At 43.3% G+C, this 16556-nt stretch overlaps 1 protein-coding gene across 1 annotated transcript in view; it reads left to right on the top strand.

Annotated features, from left to right (window-relative positions):
• efna1a (ephrin-A1a) overlaps window positions 1-16327 on the top strand; it is a 37919-nt gene extending 21592 nt beyond the window's left edge. The window contains exons 2-5 of the mRNA XM_062990079.1: window positions 10818-11113; window positions 13894-13959; window positions 14051-14140; window positions 16083-16327. Coding sequence (XP_062846149.1) covers window positions 10818-11113; window positions 13894-13959; window positions 14051-14140; window positions 16083-16210 — 580 coding nt within the window. The 3' untranslated portion in view covers window positions 16211-16327. The remainder of the gene's footprint in view (window positions 1-10817; window positions 11114-13893; window positions 13960-14050; window positions 14141-16082) is intronic.
• Window positions 16328-16556: the final 229 nt, after the last annotated feature.

Below are 16556 nucleotides of genomic sequence, written 5' to 3'. Positions count from 1 at the left end.
CTGGCATGGTGGTGGTGTGTTGTGGATCAGACACAGCAGCGCTGCTGGAGTTTTTAAATACTGTGTCCACTTATTGTCCACTCTCCTAGTTGGTCCACCTTGTAGATGTAAAGTCAGAGACGATCGCTCATCGATTGCTGCTGTTTGAGTTGGTCATCTTCTAGACCGTCATCAGTGGTCACAGGACGCTGCCCACAGGACGCTGTTGACTGGTTATTTTTGGTTGGTGGACTATTCTCAGTCCAGCAGTGACACTGAGGTGTTTAAAAACTCTTATCAGCACTGTTGTTTCTGATCCACTCATACCAGCACAACACACACTAACACACCACCACCATGTCAGTGTCACTGCAGTGCTGAAAATGATCCACCACCCAAATAATACCTGCTCTGTAGTGGTCCTGGGAGAGTCCTGACCATTAAAGAACAGGGTGAAAGCAGGCTAACAAAGCATGCAGAGAAACAGATGGACTACAGTCAGTAATTGTAGAACTACAAAGTGCTTCTATATGGTAAGTGGAGCTGATAAAATAGACAGTGAGTGTAGAAACAATGAGGTGGTTTTAATGTTATGGCTGATCGGTGTATCTATACATGACAAATAAAGGCATTCTATTCTATTATAGAGTATAAAACACAGCACTGAATTTCATATTGATTATAAATGACGTAACAGGCAACGTAGCACTGATGTACAACAGTAAGATGACAGGCATGTGATTCAATGAATCGATATGTAGTCGGAATATTTAAGCTCTTCGTGATCACATTAGTGTTGTTATTATATGAATATAAGCCGTAAGACCATAAGAGTTTTATCTTTACCTTTATACTGGGACATGATGCAAAATATCCACATCACTTTGTAAAAAACAATCCACAAAATTTAGGTACGAGATCTGTCGCTCCACTCTCAGTTTGAAGTGGCTTTAAAAGTCACTTTAAAAAGCAGTGATTCACATTCAGCCGGCATCTAGACACCCTATTCTAGCAGCAATAAAAAAAAAATACAATACAGTAAAGTAAAGTCACCAATTAGCATACCATGAAGGCTTTCTTCTAACTGGCAGATACGCACATTCTTTCATTGCTAACTATAATAACACGTTTGCGTAAAGCTCCTGAAGCTCTTTCTTTAACAGTCACCAGCAAACACGACTAGTCTGATTTTAACATGGTCAGACTCCATACTGACATCCACTGTATTGCCTTCACACGCATATGAACTTGAGTGACGTCCCATTCTTAATCCATAGGGTTTAATATCATGTCGGCCCACCCTTTGCAGCTATAACAGCTTCAACTCTTCTGGGAAGGCTCTCCACAAGGTTTAGGAGTATGTTTATGGGAATTTTTCACCATTCTTCCAGAAGCGCGTTTGTGAGGTCAGACACTGATGTTGGACGAGAAGGCCTGGCTCACAGTCTCCGCTCTAATTCATCCCGAAGGTGTTCTATCGGGTTGAGGTCAGGACTCTGTGAAGCCCAGTCAAGTTCTTCCACACCAAACTCGCTCATCCACGTCTATGGATCTTGCTTTGTGCACTGGTGCGCAGTCATGTTGGAACAGGAAGGGGCCATCCCCAAACTGTTCACACAAAGTTGGGAGCATGAAATTGTCCAAAATCTCTTGGTATGCTGAAGCATTAAGGGGCCGAGCCCAACTCCTGAAAAACAACCCCACACCATAATCCCCCCCCCAACAAACTTCACACTTGGCACAATGCAGTCAGACAAGTAGCGTTCTCCTGGCAACCGCCAAACCCAGACTCGTCCATCGGATTGCCAGACGGAGAAGCGTGATTCATCACTCCAGAGAACATGTCTGCACTGCTCTAGAGTCCAGTGGCGGCGTGCTTTACACCACTGCATCCGAAGCTTTGCATTGCGCTCGGTGATGTAAGGCTCGGATGCAGCTGCTCGGCCATGGAAACCCGTTCCATGAAGCTCTCTACACACTGTTCTTGAGCTGATCTGAAGGCCACATGAAGTTTGGAGGTCTGTAGCGATCGACTCTGCAGAAAGTCGGCGACCTCTGCGCACTATGCGCCTCAGCATCCGCTGACCCCGCTCTGTCATTTTACATGGCAAATTTCACGACTGGACTTGTTGCACAGGTGGCATCCTATCACGGTACCACGCTGGAATTCACTGAGCTCCTGAGAGCGACCCATTCTTTCACTAATGTTTGTAGAAGCAGTCTGCATGCCTAGGTGCTTGGTTTTATACACCTGTGGCCATGGTAGTGATTGGAACACCTGAATTTAATGATATGAATGGGTGAGTGAATACTTTTGGCAGTATAGTGTAAAACAGCTTCTGTTTATAATTTATAGCAATTTGTAGTCAGTTTAAATCAAACGATTGAACAATGACCTTTGTTGGTTATAAGTAATTAATTAACATCCCTAATGGTGTTCAATATAATTGTGTCATGGAACAGAATAGAACGTTTAGGTTTTTGGACACCTACAGTGAGCGAAAATACTCTGACTAGCATTATCTGCATTCACAGTCCACTAATTTTCAACCAGATGTGGTAATCTACCATGACAGGGGGCGGAATAGCCATAGGCGATGCACAGTAGGCAGGATCGGATGACCAGATAAATCTGAGCCCGGTTTGCCATGTGGCCAAAACTGTAAGAAACCACTATTTCAGATCCGCAAGTCTAAACTTGGAGCCCTCCCTGAGCCCAGCGTGCATTGTGGGATTCCTACAATGTTTAGCGCCTGTCGCCCGTGTTTGTGTTGGCTGCAATGAGGCAAAGCAGAAGGCCAATTTAAGGGCCAGTTTATATGTGTGTGTGTGTTTATTGGGGGGTCGGAGTTACCGCGGCCCGGAGGCGGACCGGCTGTCCGGGCAGTCCGTAGTCAAACGGCAACACGGAGCAGACTCCGACTCTAATCACCGGTCATGTGGAGCACGTCACATGAGCGCACAGCGGGAAAATAAAGCCTAATTGGTCCTGCCTGAATTTATCAGCTACATCAAATACCCACGGGGGCAGGCGAAAGACTTTGCACCTCCAGCCGTGCCTCGGCGATTCGAATACATTCAGTTCATGTTTCATCCACTTGTAAAACGTGGCCTCGATAGACCAATAAGCTCTCGGCATCTGATCCGGAATCAGTTATGCGATGCATTATTAGTGCTGCTACTAATGCAATCCAGGGCTGACGCTACTCAGTCAGAGAAATAAGATTCTAACTAGAGGGGGTGAGCTAAGCCTGATGATTGATGATGGGATGAAAGGACGGGTGGATAAATGGATGAATGCTGCAGAGAGATTCCACTAGATGAAAGGGAAAGTTCCTGGGGGTCGCGGTTTTTGAGGGAAGCTAGGAATTTCTGAAACCTTGTCGTGACGCTCCTTAGATCCTTAGACAGTCTAGGTCCCTAGTTTCATTTTCTGCTAATATAAGATTCTTCTCAGGATATTCCACTAGCACACCAGTGCTGAATCTCAGCTCTGATACCAGTAAACTGGGCGCCCCCTAATGGGCACAAGTGGCAGTGCCTGCAGCGGACAAAATTGCAGGGATAATCGGCTAGCACACCAGCACCGAGATTCAGAGCTCCCGGGTTTGAATCTCTTATCTGCTTCTAAACAGGATCCTTAAACAGCATCAAAGACCCTGCTCCCTTTTTAGTCCCGTCTTTCCCACCCAGATTTTAAAATGCCCCACTCCCTTTTTTCTCCCAATTTAGCATTGTGGCTTCTTGTACGGAGAGCCACGCCCCGATCTCTGCACTTCTACACTTTCTGTACAGGTGCCCTGGGCAACCAAGGTCCTTACACAGTGTTGATAATCCTCTGCTGCAGATAAAATTGGCCTACATTCTGCTGGGTGGGAAAGACCGGACTAAGAGGTGGGGTTATCAACGTTGTGAAAGGACCTTGGTTGCCCAGGGCGCCTGAACAGAAAGTGGAGGGCGTGGCTCTCTGTACGCAAAGCCAAAGTATGAGTGAATTGAAAAGGATTGGTGGACTGTGCACGTATCGGAGGGAGTGTGTGTCAGGCGAATATACACTCTCCTTGGTCGCCATTGGGGTCCCCAGCAGCGGATTGGCTACGCTAAATTGGGCCACTAAAATCTGGGTGAGAAAAGACCGGACTAAAAAGTGGGCGGAGTCTTCGACGCTGTGTTAGGACCCTGGTTAATAGCATGAGGCGCACCTGTTCAGAAGTGGAGGAATGTAAAGGTCAGTGCGTGACACTCCATGCGTGAGACTGGCCTCATTTGCGAATCCACCAAACTATAAAGGAATATGAAGGGGTCAGAGGGAGCACGTTTCTGCCAAATATGCCCCCCTCGGACGCGATCGGGGTCTCCAGCAGCGGAAGACAAATTGGCTACTACGCTAAATTGGGAGAGAAATGGCCGCTCAGGTGGCGTAGCGGTAAAAACGCACGCTGGAACACCAGAGCTGGGATCTCGAATACATCGTATCGAGTCTCATCTCTGCCGGCTGGGCTGGGCGGCCACATGAACAACGATTGGCCTGTTGTTAGGGTTGATAGGGGTGGGATTAAGCCGGATAGGGACTCTCTCATAACTGATGAAATTGTGTGTTAGTGTGTGTTGTGCTGGTATGAGTGGATCAAACACGGCAGCGCTGCTGGAGTTTTTACATACCGTGTCCACTCACTGTCCACTCTATTACACACTCCTACCTAGTTGGTCCATTTTGTAGATGTAAAGTCAGAGACGATCGCTCATCTATTGCTGCTGTTTGAGTTGGTCATCTTCTAGACCTTCATCAGTGGTCACAGGACGCTGCCCACGGGGAGCTGTTGGCTGCCACATGAACAACGATTGGCCTGTTGTTAGGGTTGATAGGGGTGGGATATTAAGCCGGATAGGGACTCTGTCATAACTAATGCAATTACGACCTCTGGTCAGAGTGTGTCTCTCCGTACACAGTGCTGATCCGCATTGCACTCGTTAAAGTGTAGGAGACAAAATGCATACGGCTGCTGCCCATGTGTCGGAGGGGGCGTGGGTTAGCTTCGTTCTCCTCAATCAGAGCGGGGATCGGCATTGGCGGAGAGGAAGCATGACTCATTCGGGCAATTGGACGCGAGAAAATGCATAAACAAAATATGAATTGGGAGAGAAAGGGAATAAAATAGCCAAATCCTGACCCGTGGCCAAATTCGGCCAAATCCTGACCTGCGGAAAGCTCAGACAGTGACCAGAGGCGAAGTTTTAACCCAAGTCACCAGGATCTTGGTGTCTTTCGGCACCCACATTACATTCGATGTGGTTAAAAGTCGTAGAAGCATTGACTCCCGTTCAGCCGACATCTAGACACCCTATTCTAGCAGCGATTCAAAAATACAATACAGAATTACAAAGAAAAGCGTTTACAAAGAGTGAGTAGAAGTAAATAGTCAACAATTAGCATACCGCGAAGGATTTATTCTAATTGGCAGATACATACGCTCTTTCATTGCTAACCATAATAACACGTTCGCGTAAAGCTCCTGAAGCTCTTCCTTCAACAGTCACCACTGGTTAAAGTTTCACAGCAATCAAACACTACAGTGAAAAACAAGGGAACAAACGGATCACCAGCTCCGCCGGACGGGAAATGACAAAGCAACAGGGTCAGCCCGGGCTGTTAATGATCACCTGCAGGTTTAGTATTATGTACATGTTGTTTGAGGCGCTGTGATTTATCCCACAGTACGATCTTGTACGATTTCCAGGCAGCGCTTCAGGGCCTGTGTGGACGTCACGCGACTACACATTCTTCCTCTTGTTTGGAATGTAGGTCGGAGTGAATAGGGCAGGGAGGGGGGGGGGGAGCTAGCGAAGCAGCGCAGCGCAGCGAGGGAGGAGAGATGAGTCCAGACGGTCCGATCGCCTCAGATTCCTCCCTCTGTCAAACAGGGTGTGTGTTGGCGCCTGACGAGAAGTGATATAACACAGATTTATTCCTTCTTTCACGCACGTCTGTTGAGGGATGGGTGTTTTTTTTTCGGTCCACGTGGATGAACGTGCATTCAACAGGTCTTAATTCTCTTGTAGGAAGTCTTGTACAACTATTCTTGGGACTGAAGCAAGTGGTAGACTAGTGGGTAGAGCTTTGGGCTCAAATCCAGACTCTTCTGGGCCCTTGGGACCCCAGTACACTGATCAGCCGTAACATTAAAACCACCTCCTTGTTTCTATACTCACTGTCCATTTTATCAGCTCCACTTACCCTATAGGAGCACTTTATAGTTCTACAATTACTGACTGTAGTCCATCTGTGTCTCGGCATGCTTTGGTAGCCCACACAGGACCACCACAGAGCAGGTATCATTTGGGTGGTGGATCGCTCTCAGCACTGCACTGACACTGACATGGTGGTGGTGTGTTAGTGTGTGTTGTGCTGGTACGAGTGGATCAGACACAGCAGCGCTGCTGGAGTTTTTAAATACCTTGTCCACTCTATTAGACACTCCTACCTAGTTGGTCCACCTTGTAGATCTAAAGCCAAGAGTCGATCGCTCATCTATTGCTGCTGTTTGAGTTGGTCATCTTGTAGACCTTCATCAGTGGTCACAGGACGCTGCCCACAGGGTGCCGTTGCCTGGATGTTTTTGGTTGGTGGACTATTCTCAGTCCAGCAGTGACTGAGGTTTTTAAAAACTCCAGCAGCGTCAATGTCACCGCAGTGCTGAGAATGACCCACCACCCTAATAATACCTGCTCTGTCTGTAGTGGTCCTGTGGGGGTCCTGACCATTGAAGAACAGCATGACAGGGGGCTAACAAAGCATGCAGAGAAACAGATGGACTACAGTCAGTAATTGTAGAACTACAAAGTGCTTCTATATGGTAAGTGGAGCTGATAAAATGGACAGTGAGTGTAGAAACAGGGAAGTCTTATTCCGAGACTTTTTCCACCTCCACGTGGACATCGTTTCCCTTTCCAACTCGTGCAGATTTCCCAGCGCTCCCCGAGCACACGTTCAAGATGGATGGAGAGGTGATTGAAAATGTGATCTCGCTACACCAATCATTCTCGCTAGGTGACCCACAGCATTCCTTGGTTCCTCTAGAAGCCAAGGGGATTCTCACAGCTGCGTGTTCTTCCAAGCACTCAGGAACAGTTTTAGTTTCTTTAGTCACTACACCCTGGACTTACTATTTATTAATCATTTGCACAAACTGTCTATCTCATACATATTTGCACAGGTTTTATTACCATTAAGACTAGTTTTTATTACCTCTATTATTATTATTATTGAAAGTAGTAGCAGTATATGATACATACCTAGCTATTCTCATTCTTTATTGCACATGCTTCTAATTATATAGACCTAGTACCTAGGGCTGGGTATCACCACTAATTTCCTGGATCGATTCGATTCCGATTCACAAGGTCCCGATTCGATTCGATTTTCGATTCGATTTTCGATTCGATTTCGATTCAACACATTTAGGCATATTTGAGTTACGTTAACAGGTTTTGTTTAAATATGTACAGATGTTCAGAGAACGAATGTGATAATTGTACAAAGAACACTCATTATTAAAAATATTTGTGTATTTTGTTTACATAAATAATTCATCCAAAACAGAAAACAGTAACATAAATTTTTTATTATTATTTTATATGTCTGACACGCTACAGCATTGTAAATGTAATGTAAACATACACCTGGCTGTTGAACAGCTTATGCCAAGTTTACACTACACGACACTCTGATTAACACCTGGTCGCTGTAATGTTCACACTACACGACTGATCGGCGATGGGGGGTTTTACACTACACCATCTATCACCAGGGGGAATCACAGGCGAGCTTCTCTGGTCTCCAAAACTACGTTTTGTCCCGAAAACACACGTGAGAAGTGATGAAAGGTTTAACGATACCACGTCCAAACATGCACATCAACAAGTAGCGAGAGATCAAAGTTTGTGCGCTGATGAAATAAATGAATCTGAGTGGATTTGGCAACACGAGCAGCATGGCTTGTTCTATAGTGAGTTGGAGGTTAATAAATATTTTGTTTTGTAGAGAACGATCAGGTCAGAAATACTGTAAAACTCGCGTGTGCTGATGTATTCTGATAGAAACTATATTACGCTCCACCTGTTTCCAACCTCCCCCCTGTGTTTCCCCTCGCTGTTTCTCACATTGATTGAGAGCCGAGTTTTTATCGCAGAGCGAACACCGAGTTCCTCCCGAATCCAGCACCGACCCGTCGCCGAGCGAAAATCAGTGCAAAAAGTCGTGTAGTGGTCATAACTTGAGCTTCTGCCATGCTAAACTGATGTGCAGGTCCGATCTCGTTGCATGAAAAAACACTGGCTGGTCACGCGAAATTAAAGGGGGTAACAGATTTCCGTGTGCACCGTAAAACGGGGCGTATTTAAAAGATCGATCTCGCGTTTATATGAATCGATATCGGATCGTTCAAATAAAGATCGATTCGAATCGAAAAATCGATTTTATAAACCCACCCCTACTAGTACCATATATGTATATAGTTCTAATTATTATATTAATCATAGATATATAAGTTGACTGATATTGCTTGTTTTTTTGCGCAATGCTACTATTTGCATTTCTGGTAGATACTAACTGCACCTATCTGTCGGTCTATTTGTCTGTCTTTCAATCTGTCTGTCTGTTGTTCTATGTCTGTCTGTCTTATTTTATCTGTCCATCTATCTTTCAGTCTATTTGTCTGTCTTTCTTTCTATCTATCTGTCTGTCCATCTGTTATTCTGTCTGTCTGTTTATCCATCTGTTTGTTTGTGTTTGTCTTTTATTATATGTCTATCTATATGTCTGTCTGTCTATCTTGTCTATCTGTTATTCTATATATCTGTCAGTCTGTCAATCTACCTGTCGGTCTATTTGTCTGTCTTTCTATTTATCTGTCTGTCTGTCCATCTGTTGTTCTGTCTGTCTGTTTATCCATCTGTCTGTCTGTTTATGTTTGTCTGTTATTATATGTCTATCTATCTGTCTTGTTCTATCTGTCTGTTTGTCTATCTGTTATTCTATATATCTGTCAGTCTGTCAATCTACCTGTCGGTCTATTTGTCTGTCTTTCTGTCTGTCTGTTATTCTATCTGTCTGTCTTATTTTATCTGTCCATCTATCGGTCGGTCTGTTTGTCTGTCTTTCTATCTATCTGTCTGTCCATCTCTTATTCTGTCTGTCTGTTTATCCATCTGTCTGTCTGTTTATGTTTGTCTGTTATTATATGTCTGTCTGTCTGTCTTGTTCTATCTGTCTGTCTGTTTATCTAGCTGTCTGTTTGTCTATCTGTTATTCTATATATCTGTCAGTCTATATGTCTGTCTGTTTATCTATCTGTTCGTCTATCTACCTGTCTATTTGTCTGTCCGTCTGTTATTGTGTCTGTCTGTTTATCCATCTATCTGTCTGTTTGTTTGTATGTTATTATATCTGTCTGTCTATCTGTCTGTTTGTCTATCTGTTATTCTATATATCTGTCTGTCTTTCTATCTATTTGTCTGTATGTCTGTTTTCTATCTGTCTGTCTGTTATTCTATTTACCTGTCTTGTCTATCTGTCGGTCTGTCTTATTCTATCTGTCTGTCTGTTTATTTATGTGTGTCTGTCTATCTATCTGTTTGTCTGTCTGTTATTCCCTCTTTCTATCTTTCTATCTATCTGTTTGTCTGTCTGTTATTCTGTATTTCTATCTGTCTGTCTATCTGTCTGTCTGTTATTCTCTGTTTGTCTGTTAATCTGTCTGTCTGTATCTGTCTGTCTGTTTATCTATCTGTCTGTCTGTCTGTCTGTTTATCTGTCTGTCATTCTATCTGTTTGTCTATATCTGTCTTTATATCTATCTATTTGTCTATTTGTCTGTCTTTCTATTTGTCTGTTATTCCATCTATCTGTCTGTCTCTGTCTGTCTGTTATTTTATCTATCTGTCTGTCTGTTATTCTCTGTTTGTCTGTTAATCTGTCTGTCTGTTTATCTATCTGTCTGTCTATCTGTCTGTCTGTTTATCTGTCTGTATTTCTATCTGTTTGTCTATATCTATCTGTTTGTCTATTTGTCTGTCTTTCTATCTGTCTGTTATTCCATCTATCTATCTGTCTGTCTCTGTCTGTCTGTTTTTTTATCTGTCTGTCTGTTATTCTCTGTTTGTCTGTTAATCTGTCTTATTTTATCTATCTATTTGTCTGTCTATCTGTCTGTTTATCTGTCTGTCTTTCTATCTGTTTGTCTATTTGTCTGTCTTTCTATCTGTCTGTTATTCCATCTATCTATCTGTCTGTCTCTGTCTGTTATTTTATCTATCTGTCTGTCATTCTATCTGTTTGTCTATATCTGTCTTTATATCTATCTGTTTGTCTATTTGTCTGTCTTTCTATCTATCTGTCTGTTATTCCATCTGTCTGTCTGTCTCTGTCTGTCTTTCTATCTATTTATTCATCTATTTGTCTGTCAATCTGTTAATCTATCTTTCTGTCTGTCTGTTATTCTATGTCTGTCTATCTGTCTGTCTCTCTGTTCTATCAATCTATTTAGTCTATCTAGTTAGCTCTCTACGGCCAGACACACAGCAGAATTTTGTGTAAAACTCCCTTAAAAGTAGTTCTCTAATTGTTATTGACGTTGATTAAAACAGTAAAAACTTCACACTTATGCACAAAGGGAAACTCCGATGTTTTGCTTGCTGTTAAGCAGGACTGTGTTACACACTTCAATGCAATGATGACACTTTTAAAAGCCCTAGACCATTTTTTCCCCATTGTAATATCATACAGTCTCTATCTGTGTACCCTTACCATTATTTATGTATTTTTTACCTCTCCTTGGCAGCTTTCAGCTGGACGAGTACATAGTGGAAGTTCGTCTGAACGACTACCTGGACATCGTGTGCCCACACTACCCGTTGGGCACAGTGCCATCTCAGGAGGCAGAGAGCTACGTGCTGTACATGGTGGAGCGCGAGGACTACGAGACGTGTCGGCCGCAGTCCTACGATCAGATGCGCTGGGAGTGCGGACAGCCGTTTGCCCAGCACGCGCCCGAGAAGTTCTCAGAGAAGTTTCAGCGCTATACACCCTTTACCCTGGGCAAGGAGTTCCGCCCAGGCCAGAGCTACTACTACATCTGTGAGTAATGGTTCTAAGCTCAGGGCTTCAGAAATGTTCATAAACACTGATGAGCCAAAATATTAGGAACCCAGATTTAATATGTTAGCAAAGCAGCACTTACTATCTAGACATGGGGTCTGTCTGAGAACCTAGTGAGCTCTCCACGTCATTCTAAGCGCTCCCTAGAAGAAGGCTGTCTAAATTCTTAGATACCTTAAAATGCTGCCTACTGAGGTGCCTTATTTCAAAGTGATAATCTGACTGAATATGTCGTCTCAGCCCATTGGTTTAAATGGCCTAAAGCTAATCGCCTTAATCGCTGTCTATGTAGTGCATTTAAATAATCTGCCTTATAAGTCAATGTCTTATTAGAGTCCTCTCTAATTGGGCAGCTGCCTAAGTAGGCAGTAGAGCAGCTCACTAGATTTTCAGACAGACCCATGGACTCCAAAGGACATTTAAAGAAGTCCTGGGTTAACTGGTATCTGGACATTATATACATAGCTGGGCATAGCTTTTGTATGTTGCCAGGCGAGTTGGCCTATAGTGCATCCTGGTATCCTTTCTGAAGGTAGACAAGGCTTATACACCTTGCCATACACAGCAGCTGTTGAACCAGTTGACCTTCCATTACCCTAATGTCTAGTTCTGATGCCTGCATTGCCCGTTGTAGTTGCTTTTGACTGACCTGCGACTACACAGCACCATACACATGATGCGGTGTGTTGCAGAGATGTTCACAAGTCACAAAATACGAGTCAAGTCACGAGTCAATATAATATACACAGAACATATATTGAATGTGGCCTAGCAATAAACAATAATACGTAAGTTCAGATAAAAAACAACAAATTAGCGACTTTATTTCGCCGTTTTACTTCGTGCCTTTACTTTCCTAGTCATTGTGCAAAAGAATGTAATTTCCGTAACAAGAAGGCACCAGTTAAAAGCTTAAACTGATACGTTTAGTTTTAATTGCAAAGTCACAGCACAGCGGCCAAAATCCAAAACACAGCAAAAAAATCATAACCACTGCTTACCTTAGCTTATGTTCTTCCAGATGCTATTACATTTATAATCGTGTGTCCCATTAGGAATATAATCAGTTATTTTGTAAATGTGCTTATAATTAAAAACCTCTAAACTTTTCCCGGTTGTGAAGTACAACATGAACTCATTAGAAAGGCAATCGAGCGTTTCATTGACATCATCTGTGTGACGCAAACTGAATACATGCAAATAACAGCATTTCTTACTAAAAATTAAAATCAGAAGGTCTTTCAACCATTAGCGCCAATTCTTTAGGAGCGTTCCATTCACCCCAGTTGTTCTTGTGAAGTGCACTACGTAGGGTATTCTACCAGGGAGCGACACTTCATCACTACGTCGGAAGCTGGCTGTAACATTTACCAATTGTGTGCGTTGCGGGTTAAGACGGCCGGAGCTTTATTAGAGAGCAGAATATTTATAATAATAATTATATATATAATTGTCACATGTAACTAATGTTAACACATTTTGACGCTAGCGACTCTTGTTGTTCACGAGTCATTTTTTTGCGAGTCATGAGTCGAGTCCGAGTCATTTGAGTCGAGTCCGAAGTCGCTGTGTGTTTCCCCATCGATGGTGTGTTGTGACACATTCACCTCATCACCAGTATTATAATTATAACGATCTGCAGTTTGAGCCACAGTAGCTCTTCTGTTGGTCCAAATTAGACGCCATAGCCTTTCATGCAAGCTGGCCTCAATGAGTGGGGCAGTTGTAGCCTAGCGGTTAAGGTACTGGATTAGTAATGGGAAGGTCGATGGTTCAAGCCCCACCATTACCCACTTGAGCAAGGCTTAACTGCTTAGACTGTGTACTGTCACAGTACTGTGAGTCGCTTTGGATGATAGCGTCTGCTAAATGCCGAAAATCTAAATGTGATTGAAAATGAGTCTTGGCCGCCCAACAACCTGGAGTATGTGGCGTGTCAGTTTTTTGACACCTTGCTGTTTTGGAAATACTAGAACCCAGTTGTATGGTTATAAAGATTTGGCCTACTAGCAAAATCACTCAAGTCTTTAAGGCTTTATCATATCTGCAATACAATTACCAACGTTAGCCCAACATTTAATACATCCCTGACCGTCACAAATGCACAACTGTTACAAAATGGGCATCTTTGCACATTTTTTGGTAGTGGATCGTAATATTTTGGCTCATTCCTGTGTATTCCATGAACAACAGCAGTAGCAAGCCAGCAAGACAGACATGAGCTGCTAGTGCATGAGTCAATCTGAGTGTCATTGTAGCCCATCAGTAATGAATAGTTCCTCTACGTTTTTATGTCAGTACTCACTCTAGGTCTAAATGTAGCGATGAAGTCACTACGTGTCTTTTTGGCTGCCCTGTGTGCCACACATACTCGGGTAGGGCAGTTGTAAAAACAAGTGGGATCTGTGCAGAAGTAGTGCACATAAATCAGGCAAATCTTACCCGTACACTTCCTGTTTATGGGTCATCTTGGTCTTGGTATGAATTAGGTCTTGTGCACCAGATGACTGAAGATTGGATTTAAAGTAAAGTATCCCTAATGCCCAGATGGGCTTAAAAATACAGCAGGGTGTAAGGAGTCAAAGAGAGATGGGGGGATTAGACCAGACAGGGTTGTATTTCAAAGGATGAGTATTTATCAGTCCAGATGGTCAAGCTCTGGGTCTCAGACTAGCTTTAAAAAAGCAGATTATCCCATTAGTTTCACCACCTATTTTATTCTAAATCCAATTTCTTTCTTATTTGTGCCTCTCACACAGCCAAACCGTTGCACCACCATGGGCAAGAGTGTCTGAAAATAAAAGTGGATGTGATCGCTAATGATGGTGAGTGTAAAGGGTACAAGCTAATTACTACAATAAAAGGGTGAGTTTGTGAGAATGAGATTTGTAATCTTTGTGTATTCCTTCTGTTCAGGATCACAAGAGGCTAGAGTTGGAACTGGCAAAGGAAGCAAGGTTGGAAGTGAAGGCGGCGCTCACAACCCATCTAACAGATTACCAGCAGGTATTTATCCATTCATTCACACAATTATTCATTCAGCTATAATGGTACGCTATAAAGGCATTATAGTATAATGGACATTCTATTCTATTCCATAACCATGAGCACAGATGTGGAGTGTCTATGGAAATCTGCGCCCATTCAAAAGAGCATTTGTTAGGTCAGACGCTGACGTCAAACACCAATGTATGTTAGCCAGACAGCTCGCTCTGTAGACGCAAGCACCAGGGAATGGGAATCTGGTAGGAGCAAAAATAAACCACAGTGGAAATGCAAACAGGCAACAGCTCTGCTTGACCCCAGCTACTTGCTATTGAAGTGCTTTGTAGTGCTCAGTAACTGTAATATTGTTGATGCGAAGTAATACTATTACTATTTGAGGTGGCACGTTGGTTTGGTGATTAGCACCGTCGCCTCACAGCAAGAGGGTCCTGGGTTTGAGTCCAGGGAGAAGCAGTCCTGGTCCATTCTGTGTGTAGCGTGATGAATTACTACTTGACCTGCGATTAATTTTAGCCCCGTCCAGGGTTTTACTGCCTTGCGTCTAGTGTTTCCCAGTGGAACCGGCCCTGTCGCAACCTGAAATGAAAAAAAAAAAAGACTATTTGGTGTACACTGATCAGCCATAACATTAAAACCACCTCCTTGTTTCTACACTCACTGTCCATTTTATCAGCTCCACTTACCATATAGAAGCACTTTACTGACTGTAGTCCATCTGTTTCTCTACATATATTTGTATACTGCTTTCATGCTGTTCTTCAATGGTCAGGACTCTCCCAGGACCACTACAGAGCAGGTATTATTTGGGTGGTGGGTCATTCTTAGCACTGCAGTGACACTGACATGGTGGTGGTGTGTTAGTGTGTTGTGCTGGTATGAATGGATCAGACACAGCAGCGCTGCTGGAGTTTGTAAATACTCACTGTCCACTCTATTAGACACTCCTACCTAGTCGGTCCACCTTGTAGATGTAAAGTCGGAGACGATCGCTCTATCGATCTATTGCTTGTAGATCATCAGTGGTCACAGGACACTGCCCACGGGGCGCTGGTGGCTGGATATTTTTTGGTCGGTGGACTATTCTCAGTCCAGCAGTGACAGTGAGGTGTTTAAAAACTTCACTCATACCAGCACAACACACACTAACACACCACCACCATGTCAGTGTCACTGCAGGGCTGAGAATGATCCACTACCCAAATAATACCTGCTCTGTAGTGGTCCTGACCATTGAAGAACAGCATGAAAGGGGGCTAACAAAGCATGCAGAGAAACAGATCACTACAGTCAGTCATTGTAGAACTACAAAGTGCTCATATATGGTAAGTGCAATTGTGTTCTGTGTTTCACCCTGAACCTCGAGGAATGTTGTTTCATTTCAATATGTAGAGGTATGTAGAGAAACAGATGGACTACAGTCAGTAATTGTAGTACTTCAAAGTGCTTCTATATGGTAAGTGGAGCGTAGAAACAAGGAGGTGGTTTTAATGTTATGGCAATTAAGGGGACGTAAGGAAAGGTAGTTTTAGCCAGTACATGGTACTGAGTAAATGATAAGGTAAATGAATCTTTATTTATTCGCCAAGTACCAGGTGTACAAGGACTTTCTCTTGGTGCAGGTGTCAACATATTTTAGTGGGTTATATAGTAGCAGAGATATTAAAGAATAACTGCAATTTTGTGTGTTTTTGTTCACTTGTATGAACAGAATCCTCTTTTAAGAATATAATTATAGTGTGTTTTTGGGTGAATATACCCTTTAAAGGCTAATGTTCAGTTAGCTCTGGCGCTGTAAGTTGTAAACCTCACCTCCCAGTTTAAAATAGAATAAGACAAGCCCAGCTTATGTAAGCCGTGGTAACTGTGGGCAGGCCGATTGAATCACAGAGCGTGATGTTTTAAACCAGCAGGAGCTAAATATTCTGTTCTCCTCTTTTCACAGACGATCCGGTCGTATCCCAGCCAGACGTTCAGAAAAGCGTCCGGACGAGCTCGTCCGTCACCACGGCGTCCAGCACCGTCCTCACGATACTGCCCTCTTTATTATTACTGCTGCAGTTCACACAGTAAGGACATTTCATAGCACTACAATGCTGCAGGACTACACCAAAGGTGGCCTGTGTCGACCATAACACACAGGAGTTCTCAGAAGCCCAGTGCTGGTCACCGGGGGAAAAAGAAGGCCCAGAGCTCTCCAATGAATGCTAATTGGTTCAAACTGAAGCAGTTGACCAAATCTGAGCAAGCTGATCCTTTCTGTCGCTTTTCTACCATCTGGAAAGTTGGAAAAAAAAAAAGTTGGTTTTTGGAAAGGGAAATTTTTTTTTCTCCCAGAAATCACCCTTCTTTTGTTTAAACTGTAATCTTTTAACAAACCTAAAGCTACGGAGGAGTGCTCTGCTCCGTCCTTCGAGGA

The sequence above is a fragment of the Trichomycterus rosablanca genome, chromosome 2 (assembly GCF_030014385.1).
Source record: "Trichomycterus rosablanca isolate fTriRos1 chromosome 2, fTriRos1.hap1, whole genome shotgun sequence".
In the NCBI taxonomy this organism is placed as follows: Eukaryota; Metazoa; Chordata; class Actinopteri; order Siluriformes; family Trichomycteridae; genus Trichomycterus; species Trichomycterus rosablanca.
The sequence above is the reverse complement of the archived record's forward strand: the minus strand, read 5'-3'. Positions and strand labels throughout refer to the sequence as shown.